This window comes from Lepisosteus platostomus, chromosome 20, assembly GCF_059453375.1.
Source record: "Lepisosteus platostomus isolate fLepPlt1 chromosome 20, fLepPlt1.hap1, whole genome shotgun sequence".
Lineage (NCBI taxonomy): Eukaryota > Metazoa > Chordata > Actinopteri > Semionotiformes > Lepisosteidae > Lepisosteus > Lepisosteus platostomus.
In genome coordinates this window covers 17,476,516-17,502,816 of record NC_142630.1, presented here as the reverse complement: position 1 = coordinate 17,502,816, position 26,301 = coordinate 17,476,516, and the positions used below count along the sequence as shown (strand labels likewise).

Below are 26,301 nucleotides of genomic sequence, written 5' to 3'. Positions count from 1 at the left end.
CTGGACTCCGGACCCTTCTCCAGGCTGTAGTCTGGTTCTGTTAAGAAAGAACCACTGACTTTTTTCAGAATGCTTGCTTTCAAATCTTTAAAGCCCTGAACACACTTTTGTATGAAGACACGTAGCCCATCTGTGCTGCCTGGAAATATGGCTCATTGCAAGAGATCAGCCCCTTGGTGGGTCTGGTGTCTTACAGAGCATTGGTTTCTCACTGGCTTGGCACTTTTAACAAACTCTTTAGTGTGGGGTAAAGTGTGGGGATTACAGAGAAATATATGCATGCTAAACTCATTAGAGTCCTGCTATAGATAGATTATAGTCAGCGGTTGAAGAAGGGGACCGGGGCGATATTGCTCGTCAGAAGCCGGAGATGATGGAACTGAAATCACGAGGCAGACGCGCCTCTCGCGTGCAGCTCCCTGCCTCCGCGGCTCGTCAGTCAGCACCTGTCTTGTGCATCAAACTACAGCAGAGGTGCAGCGATACATCCAGCGATACACCCAGTACTGTCTTTACACTCCAGCGTAATGGAAAGGAATAAGAAAAAAACCGAAACCATGAAATCCGAAAACTCGACTCTTACACATGCCAAAAGAGGAAACAGCAGACTAAATAGCAAAATACTTAAATTGCAATTAAGCAGCAGTATTTTTTCTACTAAGTAAACAAATATAAATAAAAGAGAAATGTATTATACTATAATAAAGATAACCTGTGACTGGTTGGAGGTGTTGCGCTTACAGCACATTTAGTACTACCGCTTTAAGAACTGTTGGTGAGAGGCTTGTGTGACAAAGTAGGTAACTGACGGATCCCTTGTCGTGGGTCCACCTCTCAACTTTGCGGCTCAGTCGCCGCAGCTCTGTGTCTGGGAGACCCAGCTCCGGCAGCAGGCGGACACGGCGCTGTGGGGACCTGTGATGTGCCAAGCAGCGCTGTGAGGACTCCTCTCAACTCGCAGCGCTGGTATTTCAGCGCTCTCTGCGGACTGCGAGGATGGACGAAAGCACTATGTTCTCTGGCAATGACACCTACCGGTACCTTTGGACTGACGGTCCGGGGAACATGAACAGCACCAGTGAGAAGGACGGGGGCGCGGAAGTGGTCATCGTGCCAATTGTCTTTGGGCTGATATTTCTTTTGGGCATCATCGGGAACACTCTGGTCATGATTGTGATCGGGAGGATCAAGTCCAGGCGCTCCAGAAGTATTACGAACACTTTTATCCTCAATCTCAGCATAGCGGACCTGTCTTTCCTCCTGTTCTGTGTCCCGTTCCAAGCCACTATTTACTCTTTGCCGGAGTGGATATTTGGCGCCTTCCTTTGCAAGTTCGTGCACTATTTCGTGATGGTTAGCATGCTGGTGAGCATCTTCACCCTGGTGGCCATGTCTGTGGACAGGTACATAGCCGTGGTCCACTCCAAGAGGTCCCCATGCATTCGCAACAAGAAGAACGCGTCCATTGGCGTCAGTGTCATCTGGGTGCTGTCCTTCGTCTTCGCCATCCCCGCGGCTCAACACCAAACCCTCACCGGCCACCAAGAGGCTCCCAACAGCTCCTTCTGCTGGGAGGAGTGGGCTGACAGCACCACCAAACAGACCTACAAAGTCACCATTTTGGTAATCGGATATTTGCTGCCGCTGGTGTTGATTACGTGCTGTTATGCAAAGGTAAGGGAATATACCTCTTTTTTTTACCGTGTTTGTATTTGATAGTTTGTTTTTACATTTAACAGGGTAGCTAGCAGGAGTAAAGTTGACCTGTTGCTCTTGGAAGCTGCACACTCGCGCGTGTCCGGGCTCTGCTCTACTCGCTTGTCCCTTGTCGGAGAGCCGGTGAGCCAGGAGCAGCCAGCGAGCAGAGCGGAAGGATCAGGTGTCAGCGGCTCGCTGGAAATGGAAATGCGAGCGTTAAATTCTCCGGCGAAGTAGCTCTCGCCGGAGAATTTCACAAAAACAAGCTCTTGTGGGTGAACCGGCAGGGATAACACGTCCCTGAGACCCCACAGTTCAGGACAGGACTTTTGGAGCTTCTGTCAAAAGGAACTGCTGGGGGTGCGATTGAGCTGCTGGCTGAAGGGGCGTTGCCGCGGCGGGGGTCGTTAACAGTGATCCTCTGGGTCTCGACATTGTAGCTGTTGCACATGGCCTTGGTTAAATATAGTCATTATTAACAACATATTAAGTGTTTTGTACATTTTTTAAGTATGCTCATAACTCTTTATACAGTAACTGCTAATAATCCACACGGCTGTAATAAAGCATGTGTGAAACAGCGTATGCGCTTCAAGCAACTCTGCTTGCGGTCTTAGCTCAGCTGTGTGACATGGAGCAGAGCTCCTTGTTCAGCATATTCATAGTGCAGGACTGTCAGACTCCCCCTCTGAGTGCCAATCTGCCCTCAACTCTGGTGCAGGAGTGTGTGGCAGTGCCTGGTGGATCTGTGGGGGCAGCAGCGTAGATTACACCCCATTTGCTGCCAGACACCATGTGTGTTAAAAGGTCAAGTGTTTCCAGATGCATTAATTCAGATTTTTAGAGACCAACTGCACCCAGATGCAGAGCTCTTGGACTGGAGGGATTCTAAATGCACTGGCTTTCCTGTTCCACAGAAATGAGCAAGCTAGAAAAAGAAATGTTCGGAGTGTAGTTGTGAGCAATTCTCAATCTCCACAGTGCTGAAAAAGATGGCAAGTACAAAGCAATTCAACAAGTGGTCTTTAATGCAGCAGCAGACAGCTGACAGCCAGGACTCTCACTCAGCAGGAGTTTCAAGACCTGGAGTTTGGTCAAGTGCTGTGTTTTGGAGTGACCTGCACCTGTGTGTGGATTATGTAGGTGGACAGTCAGTCCTGCAACTCTGGCATTATAATGGCAGGAGAATAGATCAGCAGCAATTGTATTTACATAGACGGGTAATGATACAGAACTGGAGCTTCTGCAGCAGCCCCAAGTCCTGCTGAATAAAAGGTTGTCTGGGGAAATCATTGCAGTTTCATGATAAAAGGTGTAATTTTTAGATGTGCAGCTGTCAAGAGGGTACATCTGTGTGCCAGTTCCATTAGCCAGCTATATTGTATAAGAGTGGAGCAAGGTTAATATCTGCTGATATAATAACCGTTCTGTTAAGTTGAATATAATTTGTAGTTCATGTCTTGGAGTACAGGAACCTGGAAGTATTTAAGTCAAGCTTTAATTTTATGCTAAGCTTGTGTTTATTTTTGTAGGTTTTGTACCATCTTCATAAAAAAGTGAAGAACATGTCCAAGAAGTCAGAACGTTCGAAGAAAAAGGTAGGACTTGCTGTGATCATAACCTTCTTCAGCATACGCAAGCAGTGCAGGCAGGCAGGCAGTGATGACGACTTAAAATAGTCTTTTTAAAGGGTGGTTATCAGTTAGGAGCACAACCTTTACAGAACGCAATGAGAATAGCAATCAGAAGAATGGGAAAGAATAATTAAACATTATTGAAGACGTCCTGTATCAGCATGTATGACAGCAGAACAGAATTTTGACTACTGTTCCTAATCCTGTAAATAATATAAAGTGTTTTAATGGGCTGCTGAACAGTTCTCTGTGAGTGTGAAGTATCAGGAACTGAATGAAAATTATTCAGATCACTAGCACTGTCTTCTGTGAAAGCTTTATCGCGGTTCTGTTTTTTTCTACTGGGCAAAGCCACAGTGTTGAAGTCCAAAAGAAAAGTCTTGGAAGTACACAGATAACTGGGATTTTTCACATTTATCCCAGAGCTTCAGAACACTTACTGCACCTGGTTTCCCAGGGTCTCTTCATCATGGTGTCACTCACATCATAATCCCTTACTGAGGTAAAGGTACAGTATCATGCAGAACAGAGCCACAGAGGCACCCTGGATCAGAGATCACGTGGGGTCCTGTAGCAGTAACCAGACCAGAGAGCACAAGAGTGGTACATCAGAGGGATCACCCCACTTATACAGCTGGTTGGACAGGAGCCACTGGGGTAAAATATCTCACTAAAGGTACAACTGTACTAGGGACTGAAACCCACAACTTCAGATCTATGAGATTAAAGGGTTGCCTGCTACACTAGTCACCCATGTGGCATTGCTGTACACTTCTTGTACTGTTCAGCAGAGTGAATCTACTCACACATGTGGTCACCAGAAGCCAAAAGGTCACCGCAGTGTCTCACTGATTTCTTCACAGCATTGGGCTTATGCAGCACAAAGCCAGAATACCTGTAATTTCTTTTATGAACGATTTTACATCGGAACAATGGCTGTGTTACCATTGACTACAGAGGCTGCGTGTGTGCTGCTCCCAAAAGAAAAGAACACAATTAAGCTTTTTCCAGGATGTTAGATAACATGCATCTGACATGTGAGGAAGAACAACTCCAACAAGCTAGTTAATTTTGTGAAAACAGTAATTATAATAATGAGATAAAATTTCCCCTAATGTGTTTTAAAGTCTTTGGTTTTACAGCTTAATGGAAGAGTAGCGATCAGTAGCTATAGCAACAAACTACTGACCTTGGGACCTGGTTGAGGACCTTACATTTATTCCAAGGACTTATGTTGAGGCCAAGTCTTAATTAAAACACAGCAATACCCACACTGTTTTGGATGTTGAGCTCAGTAAAGACTGGATTTCTGCAGAAAACAGAGACTGCCTTGAGGCAGTTGTCGCAAAGCGAAGTCTTGTATTTGTTGTATAATATTGACAGTGTGTTGTTTTCATACATAAGAAGCTGATTATGGCCCCCAGCTAGGACAACCTGAAAATTACTGTAACTCCTTTGTTTTCGTTATCTGCCCACAAGAGAAGGATCAAGAACAAAAGAACCTCGAAAGCAGGAAAAGATTAATGTTTTATTTTGACGGATTTTGAGATGTTTTTGTAAGTATCAGTGCCATGGTTGATGTATGTTTTGGTTCTGGCAATGTTTCCCAGTTGTGACTACATACAGTACTGACTACAAGGAAGAGCTTCTGTCACTGCCCCTGTTTGAAGACAGATAAAAGCAGCAGTGGATCCTCAGTCTACAGCAGCTGAATCCGAGAGGCTCCAGGGTTTGATTTGGACATGTCAGAAACAATGTGCTACTGCAGTCGCTTCTCTCCTGGTGCGCCAGGGAGATGGCTGAGATAATGATGGCCTTTATTTAAAGAGTGGGAGGCAGAGCAGAAAAAGGCATGCAGGATGGGCTGATGACTGGAGATGCAGTCCCAGCCTTCTCTTCACTGCCATCATGTTAAAACTGTGCTGTTGCAAAGATAACATCTTACACATTGAGAAAGTCATTCCTGTTCTCCCCACTTAATTTATAATGACCTGACGTTTACATAAAATGATATTTTCCAATCCTGATCCAAAGTTAGTACTCTATACTGATGTTATACAGTATGTATCTTGAGTTTCTTATATATTGAGACATAATAAACACAACAAATTCTAGATTGTTTTAGAACTACTAAATGGCTATACTAAAACAACTAGATGTGTTTTGAATACTACTACTACTACTAATAAATAATAGTAATAATAATACTAAAACAAATAGAAGGTTTTAGAATTATATGTTACAATACTGAAGAGTATGAGAATAAATGCTGATAAAGTAATTGAAATTGTGCAAAATGTGTGTAAAGAGAGTGCACGATAACAGCAGCAGGAAAGCAGGTAATTCCTGTGGGAGCTGTGGTAGAAGCACCATGTTATGTTCACCCTTCGGTATATAAGGGCTGCTCACCAGCTGTGGGCTTTGTAGTACGTTATTACAGGCAGTGAGTCATGGGTGCATGGTCTGACAACAGGCACATCTTTAAACTCCGAGAAAATACACGTGTAGCTCTTATCATGGTTTTTATGATGGCTTTTCAAAAAGAGTTTGGACATATTTAAATTACACATTGTCATACAGAGGTGCAGTATATCATTTGTGCACATGATACTCATTGTATCACGGGAAATATTTTGATATCCACCAAAAGCTTTGTTTTATCCTAAGATCCAAGACCAATCGCTAGGGAAAGGGAACACACAAGGGAACACACAAGGCCTGGCAGTGGAGAACTAGAGGCTGTAGAGGCTGTGGCCTTGGGGAATCACTACCCCTGATGTTCAGAGTGGATAAGGACTTCAGAGCTGCAGGTCCAGCGCTCTGCATCGATCACACGAAATCTTTGTCAGCGAAAGATTACTGTATACAGTCCTGCTGTAGAACAAAAAAAGCAGTGTGATGTAGCAGACAGAGTTTGGGTTTTTTAAAAGCACAGCACACTAGAAATAGGCTTCAGTCTTAACTGTGTTCTTCCACATTGGAAATCAATAGCATTAGTAAACCCTGTGCAACTGAAAGGCAGAATGACCTGTAGAAAGAGAGATGGCACTGGGGTTTTTTGACATGTGGCATTTCTGTTGGGTTTTTCAGTGGAGATGTCATTATCTGTAAGCAGTTTTGAACTCAGGGATGCATGCAAGAACACAATACAACGGATCACCATGAACAACATTTTCAGACAATTACAGTATTTTAGCAAATCTATAGAACTCATATAGAATTAACCTCAAAGGAAATTAACTGCACACAACACCATTGTGAGTTCAGCTATTGTTTATTTCATTAAGCAATGTCAAAGGACCTGCGGGAGTTCAGAAAGTGTGAGAGTAGGAGAGCACTCCCAGGGATGACTGACACAGCAGTCCATGTACACAACCATCCAGAAACCCTTCACTACGGCCACAGCAGGACTCTCTAGAGCCATGCCTGCATCTTCCCTTAATGAAGGTTTCATTTGTAATGAGAGTGAGACCTGCACAGCCCCCCCAGACACACAATGCCAGCCCTCGATAAAGCCGTGTAGCTGAAGAATTTGGGAAGAGGGCCCTTGACTTTAGCACACAGGCTTAGAAAGTCAATATATTAAACATTTCCATTCTGTTATGACAGCCTCCTTAACTTTGATGAGCACTTTAAAATGGTAATGAAATATGATCTATATGCAAAGTACAAACTCTACATCAGTACTGTGGATTTCTAATGAATATTCATAAAATGTTTTATAAAGATCATGCACGTCTGCAACAAGTCTGTAGCTGAAACAAGTTTGTTTAAGTGTGCTTTAGACCAGCCAAAGCAAGAATCTGTGGTATTTCCTGAAAAGATAAAATAGCTGAATGTCATATTTTTGCAGATTTCTTTAAATATGAAAAAAATGAGAGTAGAAGTTTTTTATCTGGTGCTCTATGCATTTATGAGGGGCAGTTATACTGTACCAAACACATGTAAGAAAAGAATCTCGGCCCTACCTGCTCCACACACTGTATCAGTTCTGAGCCTATAGCAGAGCTGGACTATATTGTTCTCCATGTCAACATAATATCAATTATGCAGCACATTTCTCTGATGAGTAGTTTACATTTACTCTTATTTATGCTGTTTGCTTCTCTTGCTCTTGCACTTAGTAAAGAAGAACAGGCTGATTGCAGCTGGAAGAAGTGGACAAGATACATTATTTAAGTTCAGCAACTTGGACAGCAGAAAGATACTGACATAGGAATCTAACCCACTCCTGTCCAGAAGACTGAGAGCAAGCTGAGGGTCCCTAAATACTGTACACTTACACCACAATTTGTATTTACTTTGTATTCAGAAGTAATATGTGTATTGTTTGACTTTCAGACGACTTTTGCTTTAAGAAAAGCAAGCTTTCCTCTTTTTGTCTGTATTGGGCTGATTAAAACCTTGCAAATTCTCAATCTCTCATCTTCACATACATGAAAAATGTCTAATTAGTGCAAATTACAGGTGATATTGCTTGAACAAGTAGAAGTAAAAGATCCATGCCAAGCCATTAGCAGGAGTGGGAAATGTCAAGTGCAAAAAAGCATTCAGAGTGTGCGGGTGAGTGGGAGGAGAGCAGCTCTCAGCAAAACAGGGTCAGGGGCAGGCGCAGGGCCATGAAGTGGGCTCAGCGTATAACATGGTAAAATGGCATAGAATTTAAGTAATTTTTCCACAGCTTTCTTAAACCATTAACTGGCCTTGTGGGCTACCATTGTTTGTGTCCATGCCTCTCTAAGGATATTGAACATAGAGAGGCTAAAAACTAAAGGACATGCAGATGACCTTGCTTGTCTGTGCTTTTGTGTATTGTTAGTTCCAGGGAATAGGGTCTAATTAAGGGGCATGGTCACAGATAGGGTGTTATTTGTTTTAGAGGATGGATGCTGGATTAGGGGGCTTGGTCACAACTAGGGTGCGGTTAGCGATAGGGCTTTGGTCTGGATTAGGGGGCGTGGTCACAGCTAGGGCATGGTTTGTTCCAGGTGACATTGACCAGAACTGAAACTGATATTAGTTAGTTTTTATTATTTTATTTCTGTAGGTTGGCTGCTTTTGCCTTATATCATAAATTAGGAGGTTAATAAATTCATTTAAGTTTAAAATAAATTAATATTTAGGAGCTTGTTAGCGTAAAGAAATATTTGCTTTGAAAAAATAAATGAGACTGTTGAATAGAATAAAGGAACTCCATTAAATAATTATATTCTAAATATACCTTTAAAATATAATGGGAACTGAAAAGGCACCTATGATTTTCTATAGCAACTGGGGCATTTAAACCCAATGCAATGAAGAAAACTTCAATACAAAAGTTTCCAGCTTCCTTCCCTTGGTTCACTTTTCACAATAGTAATACAAGATTATTACAACATCACTCTTTCTGCATTTACCTTTCAATTATTTAAACTTCATTTTGGAGAACAAAGAAGTGCATTAGCTATTGCGTAAAAATGGAAATGCGATAAGATACAATATGTGCTTGTCACCACAAGATAATCATAAAGACAGTGTTCATCTAGGATTTGGGAGAGAGGCTGCAGGTATTAGTAATGTATTGCTTGGTATTCATGGAATTATTTAGTGCTTTGTAATGCAAATTGTGTCTTGCACATGACAGACACTAATGGGGGCTATTGTTCACGCTTGGCAGAAACCTACTGCACTGATGAGAGTCATCCGTTCTTGAAATCCAGGCTTCATTTCATTGATACTTCTGCAGTAAGGTCTTTCCCAGACCTCCTTAACCTTTAGAAATGAGATCTGTGAGGTGAACAGTCTAGCAAGACTGGCCTAGCAGTGTCCACTCATCTGTAATCGTCAGTTCTCATGTACTGTAGGTCAAACTGCATTTTTAGGACGAACAGACAGAGCAACATTCATTTTCAGGGCTTTGGAATTTGTAGTCATTCATATTGTTAGCAAATAAATACAAATGAACAGGGTCGCAGCAGAATTAATTATTAACAACATGACAGGACTACTATGACAGGAAACAAATTTAGAAAACACCTTGTCGAAGAAAACTCAGTCTTCACTCAGGTTAGGAGATTGTCAAACAGAGATCTTTAATTAAATCAGCTGAAGGGGAGCATATCACAGAGCAAGGGTTTCCCCTAGCACTCAGTAAGACATGCTCACTGGACTGAAGTTACACTTTCCTTTTTATACATTAAAAGTAGGCATGACTTTAACATATCAAAGGAACATACAGGGAAAGGGGCAGTGTCAGAAGTCAAACAAACAGGACAGGGAGATGCCATTTGGCATCCTGCAATCTGTTTAATTTCTCTCTGGTTGAATGGGTGTGAGGAATCACAGGCTTTAGTTTGCACCTGAGACAGTGGTCTTCGGTGCAAACAGAAAACCTTTCCCGCACATAGTCACTGTCTTGACCTTTTCACTCAGTCTTCAACAACCTCATTAAAAAAACACATAAAACTTGCTACATACTATTCTATAACATTTTAATGCTCTTTTATCTTTTTTACAATTTGATTTGATTCAAGAACCTTCTAATCTGTCTGAAGTACCTATCCAGGATTTATAATTATTGTTTGTTCTGTGCATCATCTCTGGGATAATTGGACAAAGTGTGTGTGACAGCTAAGAGAAAATACTAAGGTTACAGCAGGGCTATAACAGGGATTAAATATCTTTAATGCAGGGCCTTACCATTTCCCATTCTGGATATTACAGTTTTTTAAAAGAGGCTTGTGTGCTGAGCTCTGCATTCATCATTTGACCTGTCTTTTTTCATAATGGACGTGATCTGTCCAATAAAGTAAAGGTAAAAATATAAAAACATTTAAAGGTGATGCAAAGACATTGTGTCAACTCTATGGACAGTGTCTTTAATTTCTTTATTATCCAATACCTCCTTCATCTGTTGCAGGTTATTTTAGTCATATCAACAGTGTCACTGCAAGAATCAGAGTCGGTAACCAGCCTTGTGCAGCAAGAAAGAAATGATTTGGATGGCTATTAATCGGTTGAAATTAAATGCATAGAAAATTTAGGTTTTGTCTAAAAATTCATATTACCTTACTGCATCCCAGTAATGCTGTGCTTAATGGTAAGTTATTGTACCATCTATAAGAATAGAAATTTGTACTATACCAGCAAACAAGCACAGAGATTATGTTACAGTACAGAAATAGTGAGCTGTGTGATCGGTGGTGTAAATACGTCTGAAACCAAAGTGTCATTAGTTAAGCTGCTGCAGTGTGTGAGAGAATGGGCACGTGCTGAAGTGAAGACCACAAAGCCACTGGGAGACTGAAGGAGTTGCAGGCATGTCTTTAAGCTGGTCTTTCAGATCTAGTTCCTGGGTCAGTGCAGATACACAGCAGATTGAATTTGCAGAACAGGTCTCCTGGGGCTGGCTTGCTATTCTACAGATGTGCCTGACCGCCTTCTTCATTAACTCATCCTGACGCTAATTCTGGATTTACTGGAATGTGCGTACTGCTGAGGAGAGACAGCTGTGACATTTGCATTTTGGTTTTACCATGTTATGTCCTACTCTTGACAATATACATCTGCTTCTCATGAAAGGTCATCATGCTTAATTTGCATGGCATTTTCTCGACCAGTCTTTACTGTACATTGTTTGGCTATGGTCTGGTTTACCTGCCAATGATATTGCTGTGCTTTAAAACAATTTTCTCTAGTTTTGTATGATGCACCAAAGTAACATTTCTTGGAGTATAGGATTTAGAAACCGGAGAGCTCTCATACTGCTCCTGGCAAGTGTCTGTCTTTGATCTTTGAGAGTGGATCAGTTCCAAAGTGTTACATGTCTATATGGCATAACCTGTTTTACAAGTTTTATGGTGTTTATTCCAAAGGACGAGCTGCCCTGGACAGTAGTACAATGAGTCCAGAATAAGCAGACATTGTTACTGGCTTCTCAAGAAGCTACATCACCACAGGTATCTCTGGAAACGTCTGAGTCTTTCCATTATAATTGAACAATTTTAGCATGATTTTTCACATTTCACATTTACAAGGGACATCATCTAAGAATTGAATGCTTTGTGAATGTTTGGAATACTGTTTGGTGAGATAAGTTTGGTTTAAGCCTCTTGATTAATGGGCAGCCTCCTGGCCACAGGACAAGGAGGCTCGAACCCCATTCAGAGTGAGTGACCCAAGGTGTTACAGTACCATCACCCAGCCACCAGGGGGCTCAGCTACTCAGGGAAGACTCCAACGACCTAGACCTCGTCAACTAATCCCAGCACTTCTTCACCACCGCGCCTCCCCTTCCCAGCCTACTTAAGCCCTGCTCTCTGTCCCTCCCCTGCTCAGTATTAGGTTTTCACTGTGAGAGCTACACCTCCTGTTTACCTCAAGCCATTCTTTGCTTCCCTTTTCGCCTATGGAATTTAGCCTTGCTTTTGACCACGACTTTTGGATTCTCCCTCAGGTATTTTTTGCTCTAAGACCTTTTGGCTTTTGGATTCCCCTGTTTAACTCTGTTTTTTCAACTCTTGAGTTCCCTGGATCTGCACAGGGTCCATCCTTTGCTATCTCCTTAACAGAATACTGAGCTACCATCATGGACTCTGTGGATCCCAATGAGATTCGTGTCGTGCTGGCTCAGTACTCACAGGTACTGTCGCAACTACAGGGCACTATTCAGCAACTCTCAGAGCACCTGTCCCAACTGACACCACCTACACTTCCGCAGGTATCACAATCACCTCTCAATGCTGGCACCCCCAGTCTCCACCTCTAATCACGCCTGAGAGGTATAATGGTAACCCAGCCAATTGCTGCAGTTTCCTTGCTCAATGTTCCCATGCTTTCAAACTCCACCCTGCAGACTACCCCACGTCCCAAGAAAAGATTGCATTTATCATTCCCTTACTAACAGGACACACTGTGGACTGGGCCATGGCTTTACTGGAGAGAGGCACCCAGAAGATATCAGATTTCCAGCTCCTGGATCAACTCAAGGCCATTTTCCACCACTGAGCCTCGGGCAAAGACACAGTTTACCATCTCCCTACCCTCCAACAAGGCAGCTACAACACCACCGAATACTCAATAGAGTTTCATATCCTTGCCACAGAAACTACCTGAGATGATGAGGCACTCATCTCCCTCTTCCGTCAAGGCTTATCGGAGGAAATTAAAGATCACCTGACTGTACTGCCCCTGAAGGGAAAAACACTGCAGGAGGTAAATACCCAGATTGTCGACATTGACGACAGAATCCAAGAGCGACGCCTTGAAAAATCTCAGACATCCAGATCTGAAGTATTACATCCTGAGCCTCCTAAGGACTATCTCCCAGAGTTCCTAGAAAAGCCCATGGACCTGGCTTGTGCAAGGCTCACCACGGAGGAAAAGGAACGGTGCCTGATGGAAGACTGTTGTCTCTATTGCGGATCCCATGGTCACTACCGGATCCTTTGTCCTGCTAAGCAAAGAGGCCCCCACTGTGCCCCACCAGTGAAGGAACCAGTGGTGAGTATAACCCCCTGCGATAATAAGCCCCCTGAAGAGCTCTGCATTCACATAACCCTCTCATGGCGAAATACTCATTCAGGGTCAGCTGGAAATTTTATAGATTCCTCTCTTGCCCGGTCTTGGAACCCTCTGGAACCCGTAAACCTCCCCCTCTGAGTACAAGCTTTAGATGGCTCCCCCGTAGCTCTTGGATGAACAGTATTAGATGGCAGACTGCCCCACTTACTCTGCAGATCTGTGCCACTCACTTTGAAAGCATATGGTTTATTTTGCTGGATACCCGACCCACCCTATCTTGCTAGGGTTTCCGTGGTTATGCAAACATGATCCACACATTCTCTGTTGTGAGAACTTCTGTCGTCTCCCACTGAAGATGATGCACACTGCTCTGCCTCAGACTGAACACCCTGTAATACCTCTGCAATATGCTGACTTAGAGGACGCTTTCAGGATTGGTTTCCTACCCCCCAATGGACGAGTTTACCCTCTCTCATGCACCGAGTCAGAAGCTCTGTGTAACGGACAGTTCTTTCCAACTCTATGCAGACGACACAATCCGAACGCATCCAGGCCCGGGCTCGCGTGATACGGTAAGCCGATAAGCCCGTATCATGCGAGCCCGGGTCCTGGATGCGTCTGGCTCCGTCATGGTTTTGTTTCTGTTCCTGTTCCCGTTCCCCCTGCCAGTCCCGACCCTGTTCTGGTTTTTAATCTCCTGTCTTGGATGGATCTCCTGGCCATGGACTTTTGCCTCGTCTTTGGATTTCTCTTTGGACTCGTCCCCAGATTGTTTGCCTCGCTACACCTTCCCCGACCCCGGATTGTGCCATCCACATAGGGTCCAGAAAGAACGCTTTCCTGACACTCTGTAGAAATACATTCAAGACTCTCTAAAGGCAGGTATCATTCGGCCTTCCACATCTCTGGCCAGTGCCAGCTTCTTCTTTGTGGAAAAGAAGGATGGGGGCCTCCGACCCTGTATCAACTACCTTGGTGTGAATGAGCTTTCTATCAAGAACTACCCCTTACCCCTGATACCAGCGGCCCTAGAATCTGTACAGGGAACCACAATTTTCACCAAACTCGATGTTCGGGGGGCTTATAACCTAATATGTATCAGAGAAGGTGACGAATGGAAGACCGCCTTCATGACCACCCATGGGCACTACGAATACCTTGTCATGCCATTCGTTCTGGTTAATGCTCCAGCCATGTTCCAGATATTCATAAATGACATATTCCAGGATATAATTAGGAGGTATACCCTCATATACCTGGATGATATTCTGATTTATTCCAGCTCCCTTCAGGACCATGTCTCCCATTTTCATGAGGTACTCTCATGTCTTATTAAAAACAAACTGTATGTCAAATTGGAAAAGTGTGTGTTCCACGCATCTACAGTCCACGATCTGGGTTATATCCTTTCCCCACAGGGTGTGGAGATGGATCCAGGCAAGATTTCTGCAATAAGGAACTGGGCCACTCCCAAGAATCTCAAGCAGGTTTGCTAACTTCTACAGAAGATTTATTGGCAATTTTAGCACAGTGGTCGCACCCATCACAGTTCTAACTCGAAAAGGACCACGTCAGGGAAAATGGACTTTACAGGATGATGAGGCTTTTCAGCATCTCAAACATCTCTTTACCACTGCTCCCCTCCTACATCACCCTGACCCCTCCTTGACCTTTTTTTGTTTAAATTGACGCTTCGAGTCATGGAGTTTTATCCCAGCGTCACGGTGAAAAAGCTCATCCTTCATCCTTGTGCTTTTTTCTCCAAATGATTGTCCCCAGCAGAAATTAATTATAACATGGGAAATAGGGAACTACTGGCGATCAAGCTGGGTCTGGAGGAATGGAGACACTGGCTAGAAGGAGCTCAACACCCCTTCCTCATCTACACTAACCACAAAAATCTATCTTATCTCCAATCCACTAAACGCCTGAATCCACGACAAGCCAGATGGTCTCTGTTTTCCTTATCACTTACACTCCAAGTTCGAAGAACACGAAGGCTGATGGTTTCTCCCACCTCTTTGATCCTCCAGATGCAGAAGAAACCCCGGAGCCTATTCTGCCCCTTCTCAAATTCCTTGCGGCTTTAAAGTAGGACATCAAGGATGTGGTAAGGTGCACCCTGGTTGGCAAGACCATTCCTCCCCAGTGTCCTCCGGACCATTTATTTGTTCCAATGCAGGTATGATTTTTTGTCTTTCAGTGGGGGCATGATTCCCGATTCGCTGGCCATCCATGGATTCGATGCACTTTAGAACTCCTCTTGAGAGACTTCTTGTGGCCCACTATGAAGGACAACATCACAGACTGTCTCTGAGCATGCTCCATATGTGCCAGAATAAAATCACCCAGCGCGAAACCCCCTGGCCCACTACAACCCTTGTACACGATCAACCTTGGTTCCACATCTCTTTGGATTTCATCAGCGACTTACCCATCAGTCAGGGTCACCCAGGAGATGGCAGATTTATTTGTTCAACATGTCCCCACACTGGATTTCTAAAGACGTTGTCTCCGATCATGGACCCCAGTTTGTGTCTAATTTCTGGAGACCCTTCTGTGATTCTTTAGGAGCCTCGGTCTCTCTTACATCTGCCTACCACCCCCAAGCTAACAGACAGACTGAGCGTATTAACCAGGAACTGAAGACGTACTTACGAGCTTAGGTATCGTCAACTCAGGATGACTGGGTATGCCTCCTTCCCTGGGGTGAATATGCCCACAACTGCTTATTTACCTCCTCCATGGGCATGTCCCCGTTTCAGTGCACTCTAGGCTACCAGCCACCCCTCTTCTTAAAATCCTCGACCGACTCTTAGGTACCCTCTGTCTAAGACTATGTTTCTAAACTACAGGAATTATGGAAATCAGCAAAAGCCACCCTTATACAGGTACAGTACGTACCTCACAACTCCAGAAGAAGTCCGCCAATCAACATCGTCACAAAGTGCCCCAGCTCCGAGCTCAATACGTATGGTTGTCAACACGTCTAATCGACGGCCTCCCTGCCTCAACTCTTGGTGGCACAGCGGATCTTTGCAATATCTAGCTGACTGGGAAGGCTACTGGCCTGAGGAGTGCTAATGGGTACCTGCAAAAGACATACAGTACTAGATCCTACACTAATCCGTGAATTTCATCGTAGATTCCCAAACCTTCCCTCAAGGGCATCAGGAGCCACCCTAGGAGAGGGGGTAATGGGTCCCTCCCCTGCTCAGTATTAGGTTTTCACTGTGAGAGCTACACCTCTTTTTCACCTTGAGACAGTCTTTGACCACGACTTTTGGATTCTCCCTCAGGTATTTTTAGTTCTAAGACCTTTTGGCTTTTGACCTACTGCTCATTTGGACCTCATATTTGGACTCCCTGTTTAATTCTGTTTTTCCAGCTCTTGAGTTCCCTGGATCTGCACAGGGTCCATTCCTTGCTATCTCCTTAACACAAGGGGCTGCTGTGAGATGGAGATGGTGTGGAAGAGGGATGCAGCAGACGAATGCAAAGCAGGGTATTTGAAAATTTCCGTATGGATGATGTTAGGTACAGTTATGTTCGATTGATTTGTCGTTGTTAACTGACTATGCTTAGACCTCGGATTTGCTATGCTATGCTATGGGTTCCTGCAGACTGCTATGGTTTGCTGGTTATTTCCACACTACTTTGTAACAGCATTATTCTCTACTTTATTTCTCTGTGTTTCTACTGTGCTATGATGTTTAGTTATTTTATAAGTGCCATCTGGCTTTGACTGGTATCCATTATGGGATCTTATTGCAATGAAATGAAGAGAAATCCTTCCTCACAAGGTCAGTGGGGGGTTTCAGGTGAATGTTCCTGAAGGTTTTGGGGGATATGGACATGATCTGATGGCCACAACTATGTTTTCCCTCTTGTCGCAGGTGACGTGTTTAAGCCGCAGTGTCATGAATCATACTCACGCTTGCACCTCCCGGCGTGCACACCTGCGCTGCTTTTAGCAATTAGTCCATCACTCCCCGCTCTCTCATATATACCCCTTCACTCCCTTTACTCCTCTTTCACTGTTGAGATAGCCTTCTACTTTCTCTTGTGCGCTTTATTTAGTCTCTGATTACTGGATACCCTGCTTGCTTCTGACCACGATTCGATCTCTGACTCGTGTTATTTGGATTTGGATACCTCGCTGCCTCGATCTTTGGATTCCTGACCCTACTCTGCCTCCGACCTCGACTACGTCTTTGTCTCGCGTCTTTTGGATTTGGATTCCCGACCTAGCCTGGCTACCCCGACCTCGAACCTCGTCCTACGTCCTTTGGAAGTCTGACTGGATTCCTATTAGCTCCGCATAGGGTTCGTTCTTTTCCACCGGCTCATACACTTTATTGTGACACGCAGTCAGACACATTTCAATTGGGAGGATACACCTGGGGTTTTAGTACATCTGTGATTTTCTTACAGATGAACGTTGCTGAGTATCACACTAGTAGGTATCTGGAATGTCTGCCAATTAAAAACATTGTGAATATTAACATTTTTTTTGGTCTTTGAGGATGTATTTGGTGTTGCCAGGTGAATTGAACTTCTAAACAGCTCTTTATTATTTATTATAAATTAAATATATATATTTTTAAATATAAAAAAATATAAAAAAGCTCTTCATAATAGCTACATACAAGCCTGGTTCTGTTTTATTTCAGCAGGTACAGGCATTCCTTTATGATTTTTTTTTATTTCAGTAGCGATTTCAGTAACAGTGTGTTGAGCCCTTGTAATATTCAGTATAACAGGTGCTTCCTGGATACAGTACTGTTCTGGCCCTGAGTCCTCCAGCCTGTGTCGGCAGCGTGTCCCTACTGGGGACGAATGAGTTGTGCAAAGTTTGACAGCTCCCTGATAGCTGCTCCTCACAGCCAAGTGCGTTTTCTAGTCTGAAAAGATGATACTGAGAAGCAGGGGAATGCTTTGGTCCTCAGAGGCTCAGCAGCTGAAAGAGACAGCAGTCTGCACTCCTGTTCTCTGAAATTGCAAGTTACTTTCACCACTGATTACAGGAGCTGAGCCAGACCACAGGAAGGGGTGAAAAGTGAAGTGCTCACTGAACCCAAGAGGCTCCTCACAGTTAGTCTGCACTAACAGATTGAGTTAGTCTTAGTTTGTAAGAGTTAGTCAGCACTAACAGACCTGACTTCCCCTGGATCACGGGGGTTCCCCTAGCAGTGGGGTACAACAGTCGTGTCTGCAGAGGGACTGAAACTCACAGCCTTGCAGTTAGAGCCCCAGTGCCCTGACCACTGCTCTGCACTGCCCCCCTGAGGAAAGAAGAAGTAAACACATGACACAAAGTGGACAGGTGAAGCGCAAACCCATGTAGGCTCAGCCTAAAGAGCCTGGCAGGATGGGGAAGAACAGTCCTTCATGCACATACAGGCAGACAGCTGCTCATTTCCTTAGCCGACTGAGTTTTTTTCAGGTGCAGCATTGTGCTGTTTGGCTTTGAGATTTCCTCTGACTCTCCCATGTGGCCAATTTTCTTTATTATTTGCTTGAGGTTGTATGAATAACAACATTGTGGAAGCTGTTCGATTTTTGTGCTGTGCTTATTTTTTAAAACTCTAAAAGTCGGGACCGCAAAGAGGCCTATGTAGACATGGGGAGGAGCTTCATGCACTTGTGCTCCCTGCCAGTGTTTTGACCTTATTAAGTACAGGGAGGCATCTTCTGATCTATTGATCAGTAGACAGTCCTGGACACAACCGCACCAGCGCCTGTCGATTTCATGCCATAGTCTGTGCTGACCTTTCCAGAACCTCGTCCGCTGCCTGCTTTCTCAGGAATCTGTGCTTCACCGTAGTTACATCTGAGGCTGGACTGTCTGGGAAACATTCTGCACATATGGCCTTGTTTACACATTGCAGAACACTGGTTAAATGTACCTGTTGATTTACGCTCTCTATCCAGTGTGTATAACCTCCATGTTCTATTCTAGTTGATATGCTTTCAGCTAAGCAGTGACTGTGTGAATCAGATCACAGTGTGAGTCCTTTATCTCAGAAAGAAAACAATTGGGCTACAGGACACAGATTATGCAATGATGCAATTACTAGGGCTTTCAAAACACACTAGATTTATCCTGCTACACATTTATAGTCTGTATTGTAAAGACACTGCAGCACTGTGATGAGTCTCTGCTGTTACCACAATGTCTGTTCAGCACTGGACAAAAAAATCAATTTGGTCGCAAATCCCTTTCCTGCTTTTATTTTGACTTGCTGCTGCACTGTGTGTAATAAATCTACTGTTTGTGATTCATTACATTTTTTGTGTTTTTCCTTTGAAATGCAAGAGGCCCTCCAGCAACATTAGTGAGCACATGGCATTCGATACTGCCAGCTCTGTGCGTGATGAGTCACTCTAGGATAAGCCAGAGAGGATACTGAGGAAGCCGATGTTTAGAATATATTTTTAGAATGAAGTAACTTTCTATGAACTTGTTTAGATAGATAGATACTTTATTGATCCCATGATAGAAATTGCAGAAGTTTAAAGCTGATACAGGGTTTCTACAATGCTGTAACCTCAGAGAACTGAGGGGTAGAAGAGCTTTTGGGCTCCAGACAACCTCAGCAGTTCAGAGCAACAGGTCAGTGTCCCACCTGCAGAATATTATAGAATCAGGCTTACAAACTTCACAGACAGCAAGTTACAATATCATCACTTAGAAATCATATCTAATTACAAAGCCAAACCTGTGTGCAGGACCTCTGTAATTTTAATTTAAAGCAAATCCAGCATCCAAATTGAAATTATAGCAGGCATTTCTGACATGGTGTACAGAATAGAAAGGCTACTTTTTATTTCTATATATCCATGCTGAGCCACAGTAAGAAAGATAAAAACACAATTTGTCTTGCAGCCCTTTCATCTTTCAACTTTAAATGTCAGACCAACAATTTGATGGACTGTCCCTTTATTTCAGTTCTGATGGAGCTGGGTTGAAGAACAAAATAAGCTGTGGTACATGTTTCCTGTAACTAAACAGAACTGCAGAGTGCAACTCATGTTAATGCAAATGACAGTAATTATGAGTGAATCAGGCAGCGGCTGTAATTACAGAGTCTCCAGGTTTCATTCAACCACATGGGCAGGAGGCTGTTTTATTCCAAAATGCTATTTACACACACAATAGCATTCAGATATACCCAGGGAAACTCATGCATAACTGCAATTAAATAATATTGGCCTGCAGTGAACTTCCACAGCTCACAGAGGCTAGAGCTAACTCATGACAAAGTATACTGTATATTAATTCCAATAATAGATAAAATTAAAATCAGTGGCCTGGTTGTAAATTGATGCGTACAGACACAGGTCTAAATACTATGAATGACCTCTGCAAAGACATTACTTGGAATCTTGACTGAATGGGAGTGTAAGTAACTGGATAAAAGTGACTGACAAAATTACTAAATGTAACGTAAAAGTGAGCCCCTTATGTGTTAGCAAAGGTTTGAAACCTTTACAGCAAAATTGTATTTCCAGCAGGATCACCTTCAGCTAACTGTGAGGAATCTAACGTCACACTCGTGTCCTCAGCTGTCAGTAGTCTTGCTCTGGTCAGCAGATAATGTTGATAGATAGTGTGTTATGTTGGTGACATGCCCAGTGTCTCTCTTTTCCAGACTGCGCAGACAGTGCTCCTGGTCGTTGCTGCTTTCCTAATCTGCTGGATGCCCCACCACATCATCGCCATGTGGGCAGAATTCGGGGAGTTTCCCCTCAATGACGCCTCCTTCGCCTTCCGTATCATCTCTCACTGCCTGGCCTACGGCAACTCCTGCGTCAACCCCATCCTGTACGCCTTCCTGTCGGAGAACTTCCGGAAGGCCTGCCAGCAGGTCTTCACCTGCAGATTCCTGTTCCCCCCACCACCCGAGGAGAAGGTGGTCCGAATCCGCATGGAGAACTTCTCCACCACCCACTCCACCACCAACGTCTGAACTCCGCAGCCCAGATGGAGAGGACTTTGGGAACATTTCCCCACAAACAGAACAGGTGCTGAAACAAGCACCGGACACTTCTATCTCAAAGTAAAAGTAATTGTATTTCTGTGTATTTATTATGTGGCTGCTGTGGGGCTATGGATAGGGTACCCAGCAGAGGGACACAGGCCCGCTTTGCTTCTCTCTCTGAGCTCAAGCAGTGCCACTTATGTCCCTCGTCTGCTCCTGCCTCGCGGTAAGCTGGTAACACAAACAAGAAAAAGAAGAATGTTGCTTTATATGCGTTATCTTCCGACACCTGTAAAAGTCTCTTATTGTGCTTCAAAAAATAATTGGCCTCATCCAATTCTACTGCAGGTAGCAGGAGAGGAAGTTCTGGCAGACTCCTGTGTTGTTTTTCTAGGAAGAGCAGCACATGGCAATGAAACACATTTTGAAATCAAACAAGTTATGGGTGTACACAAGCCCAACAGACAAGCAGCCCAGTGTTTTATTTCCTGTTTCCTGGAACATACCTCTTCTGCTTAATCCCATACTCTCTACCCTCCTCAAAGACCTGTATCTTTTGTTCTCAGTGGTCTTTTATTAACTATACTGCTGCAAAGGTAAGGCATGATCGATAGTGACAATCTATTCTGACTTCCTGTCATGTTTCCACCGTGCAGGGCAGCAGCACTCCTGTAGAGAGAAAACGAGGAGCTACTTCTCCGGCTGACAGGCACAGAGCTCCTCTCCACGCTCAGACACTCTGTTCTTGTCTTGGTGCACTCCTGACTGCTTACAGCCTCTGTGCGCATCAAGACAGTTATATAATCATTTAATCAGACATTGTTTTTCCTGAGCACACCCTGTTGACAGTTTTTAACATATCAATGGCAAAACCAGAAAGATTCCACTCAACCAAACGATCTGTATGTTTCTTTATGGAGTTTATAACAAAAGTTCGGGAGAGATGATAACAACCAAGCTCAATTGGACTCAACTGTCAGTATTTAGCAGTCACTCCTGACAATCCACTCCTCTCCCAAATGCTATAAACACCTACGAGATCCCTATCTCTCTCGTGTGCAGGCCTCCACCCAAATCTCCACCTCTGCAGCTGCCCCTTGGTCACCCTGCATGGGGGTCCTCGTCTTCTTGTCCTCTGGCCGGGAGGCCAACCCTAAGCCAAGTGGGTAAAGCCACAATTTAGCTCCATGACGCTTTCATCTTGGTTGTTGTCATTCCTAGTGAAATAGTTTTATAGGCATTGTAAAACAGGAAAGAGAACAATAGTGTAAGAAAGAGTACTTTTTATGTCTGTTTTTGTGTGTATGTCTTTAATGCTGTGACACCGTGTCTCACCGTGGAGGAGAAATGCAACATGAAGGACACCTGAGTGAAAGTACACAGAGTGAACTGTGGAAAAAAAGGAGGCTAAGAAAGAATAAATGTTATAACCTAAAATTCCTTTCATTACAATGTATATGTGTGACAGTATTTGACCAGTGTGTTCATTAAAATGGATTCCACTTTAAAAAAATAATGTTAAATGCATTGATTGGCATTTACTTACTGTTATTCTATTTTCCAGCCCATCCTCCTCAGAGAATGTGTCTTCTTGAAAGAGAGCCAGCAGTGGTTTGTACAGGAAAGCTGCAGATCATTTCTGTGTGTTGGTGTTGTCGTGTGTGTTCCCTAAACCCCAGATCTTCCTTGTGTGAGGAGCTGCCTTTTCTCTCTCGTTTTGAGATTACCTTAACACAGTTTGTCAAACCAACAGCTAAACAGCCCAGGTACAACACTTTATGGTGCCTTTATATTTGCCAGAAGCTTCTACCCAATAGTGTTATATTAGGTCTGTCATCCTACACAAGTGAAAGAGCAAAGTGTAGTAAAATAAAGCAAAATCATGGCAAAAGGCCTAGAGAACTTTTTTAACCTGTGATTTACAAGTTATGTTATACAAAACGTAGCAATGCAAATTTAAAATAAGTCATAATTCTCTTGGAAATTCTTTATTATTACTAACTTTTGCTGGATAATGAACTGTGAAGTTGCAATAGTTTTTCCCTGTCAAAGAATTTGCAAAACATTTTGTGTGCGGGAAATTGCGATAAACATTAAATTTATTTTCCTAGCGAATCGTGCATGAAAGGCTCAAGCTAGGTATCCAGTGAGGGAAGGAGACAGTCTGTATCGCTGATAAACTTCAGAGACACTCCGCTGCTGCTGCAGTGACCCCGAGCTGAGTCGGTCCAGACGTCAGGACCTGTGTTGCTCAGGAGTATCACTCGGTGCAGTGAGGGAGACAAGAAAGCTGCTACGGCCTACTTCCAGCCTGCTGGAGCGCTGTGCCACTGCTACACTGGAACCCAGATTCTAAGGAGCTCGGAGGGAAAGTCCTTGCAGACGAAGCGTGGGGTCTTGCTAATGAAGGTGTGGGCCAGGCTACCCCGTGCCTTCAGCCACAGGGGGTGAATCTGGACTCCCGCAGCCTGACAGGCACTGAGCCTCTGATCTGCTTCGCTGCCGCGCCAGGCCGTCTCCTGACAGCTTGTCTCAGTCATTATGTGGTATTAGAAAACAATCAGGAAAGAAGGATGACACATGGGCGATAAAAGACAGCTCTACAGAGAGACTAGAGAGACACAGAAGGGCAGCTTTGCTATTCAGTGAGAGTGTCTCTCAGCACTTAGTCAGGATTTCTGTTTCTTTTTGGCTCATTAATCTTTCAAACCAGCATACCAGCATGGCATTAATGGACAAGGAACATAACTTATCTCTGTTTATCTTAGCAAATTAGGGTTTAAATGAACATAGTACACCACACACACTTCATTCACAGAGAAATAAACCAGGACCTACATGCAAGTTGTGCCTGGGTGATAAACACAGTTTCAAACTACATTAGTGAATCATCAAGAACTGGCCAGGATCATGTTTGTTTAGAGCCCTTCCACATGGCCAGCAGTAAAAATCTTTCTTCTGCCTTTGCACCACAGGCCATGCAGACTAGCTTCCATGTTGACTGAGAACTCGAAGTCCTTAGTCTGCTTCTTTAGAAAGACCTCTCAAACTAACCCAACAGCATTATAATTTCACCTGTATGAACTATAAAAGGGTACATCAAAGCTCCATGCATGCATGCCAAACACGTCTTCATTTAAAAAATAACAGGGCAGCACAGTGGTGCTGTTGCTTGCTGGTTTCCCATGACTCTGTACTGATTAATGCAGTTGGAAAATAGATGAATATTCAATAACAACTACACAAGCATCTGATAAACCAAAAAACTGAATACTAAACACATTCTTAATTATAATACAAAATGATGGAAATATTTAATATACACTTGGAATTAATTGTATATTGATGTTGTTTGTTTTGTCAATTATGCAGCTATACAAACCTTTATATTTGAAAAGGGTTTTTAGGAAGTATCCTAGCCAGCGGAATAAAGGTGTCCTCAATGAAGGGGAGCCATTAAGAAGAGCACGCTGAAGATCATTGACTTAAGTCTCACATGGTGCTGCATTGTCTCAAAAACTCTGGTGAAGCTCCACTTTGTCTTTCCAGCCAGGACACAAGCAACACAAAGACTAAACCGCAGGATTTACGGTGACTGTGAAATGTCAGATTAAACCTCAGAAACTCAAGGGCCACAACAAACAAGAGCTCAGTGGAGGCAGAACGGTTTCCTTCAGCTTGAAAACAAGACAGGACACTGCTGTCAACTTCACTTCCCAGCTCCCTGGCCTCTTGGCTGTTTCAGACTAAATGGAGTTTCTAACAAAGGTTCAGGAGGCATGACAACAGCCAAGTTCAATCAGCCTCAGCTGTCAGTAATTCGTAATCACTCCTGACATCACTTCCTCTCCTAAAACATGACAAATTACTATACCTTATCCCCATCTGCCTCGCATACATCTTTTTGCATCCAACCTCCAGCCCATCTGCACCGCTGCAGTTGCCCCTTGGTCACTTCTCACTCCACATGGGAGTCCCAGCCTCCTCCCTCTGTGGCCAATAGGTCAGCCCTCAGCCAATCAGGTTAAAGGGGAACTACAACTCTATTTTTAAATAAGATGGTTTTGCCAATAAATTAAACTTACTCTTTAACTCTGCATGCAGATTAAATTTATCAACTTTCTGCAGTGAAATATCTGGTACACAGCCTGTACATAATTTGCTCGCACACTGCATCATCTTTATTATCATTAGTTATTCTAGTAACTAGTGAGCAGGAAGGGCCGCATGATTTTGCAGTTCATGGGAATTCTATAATTCAACTTTGTCATTATACAGTACTTACATGGGTACACAGTATAGTGAAAAGTGTTTCTCATTAAGTCTCTCAGGTGCAGTATATAAATAGAACAGCAGACAAGACAATAGACAGTAATACAATAACAATAACAGAGTAAACAGTAACAGTATGGTGCCAGTGCAAAATTGTCAAAAACTGCAAATACGCAAAAAGAGAAAAATATACATTTCGATATTGGTGTGGGATCTGTGGGAGGCTGCATCTTTGAACACACTCCAGTCTGTGCACTCAAAACAGTCCTGAAGCATTGATTCTTCCTCTTTGGTCCATGTTTTTACAATTATAACTGATGCCTTGGTGAGTTTGAGAAGTCGTCTGTAGGCTGTGAGTAGGAACAGAGAGATGTGGTCAGATTGTCCAAGAGGAGGGTGAGGTACAGTACTGCTCAGTTGTATTAGGCACAACTGATTTTAGATTTCACCTGCAATAATAAAAACACCATCAGGGTGTGCTGATTCTTGTTTACCAATAGCTTTGGATAGCGTTTTGACTGCTTCCATAACAAACAGGCGCCATCCTTCGGATGAGACGTTAACCCGAGGTCCTGACTCCGTGGTCATTAAAGATCCCAGGGCGTTTCTCGAAAAGAGTAGGGGTGTAACCCCGGTGTCCTGGCCAAATTTCCCATTGGCCTTTACCAATCATGGCCTCCTAATAATCCCCATCTATGAACTGATTTCATTACATTGCTCTCCTCCCCACTGATACTATAGCTGATGTGTGGGGAGTGTTCAGGCACACTCTGGCTGCCGTCGCATCATCCAGGTGGGGCTGCACACTGGTGGTGGTGGAGGGGATCCCCATTACCTGTAAAGCTCTTTGAGTGGAGTGTCCAGAAAAGCACTATATAATATACACAGGCATCCTCCTTTATTTTTACCAGAGGCGGCTGTTCTGTCCGAGCGAAGAGTTAAAATGCGTCCAGCTAAATGGCGGAGTCCGGAATGCTGTTGTGAAGCCATGTTTCCGTAAACACAAGAGTCCAGCAGTCTTTTATTTCCTGGCGAGTAGTGAGCCTGAGTTTTATTTCGTCCAGTTTGTTGTCTAGGGACCGTATGTTAGCAAGGAACAGACTGGGTAAAGGTGGTTCTTTTAGTCTAATTTGCAGCCCGGCTCTCTTATGGCGTTTCTGTTTGCGCTTGCACCGCGTGCGCCGTCTCCTCTACCGGCGGTCATGGTCAGG

At 43.7% G+C, this 26,301-nt stretch overlaps 1 protein-coding gene across 2 annotated transcripts; it reads left to right on the top strand.

Moving 5' to 3' along the window:
* The first annotated feature begins 301 nt into the window (after positions 1-301).
* On the top strand, positions 302-22,334 carry galr1b (galanin receptor 1b). Of its 2 annotated transcripts, XR_015928753.1 has the most exons (4): positions 302-1,674; positions 3,231-3,296; positions 20,489-20,861; positions 21,475-22,334. XR_015928753.1 is itself a non-coding variant. In XM_088614387.1 (3 exons), exons 1-3 carry the CDS (start codon positions 997-999, stop codon positions 20,804-20,806), a joined length of 1,062 nt encoding a protein of 353 aa, XP_088470513.1. In that variant the 5' UTR covers positions 302-996; the 3' UTR covers positions 20,807-22,334. The 2 variants fall into 2 exon arrangements, 1 of the variants encoding a protein (XP_088470513.1); XM_088614387.1 differs by having other exon boundaries at positions 20,489-22,334.
* Positions 22,335-26,301: the final 3,967 nt, after the last annotated feature.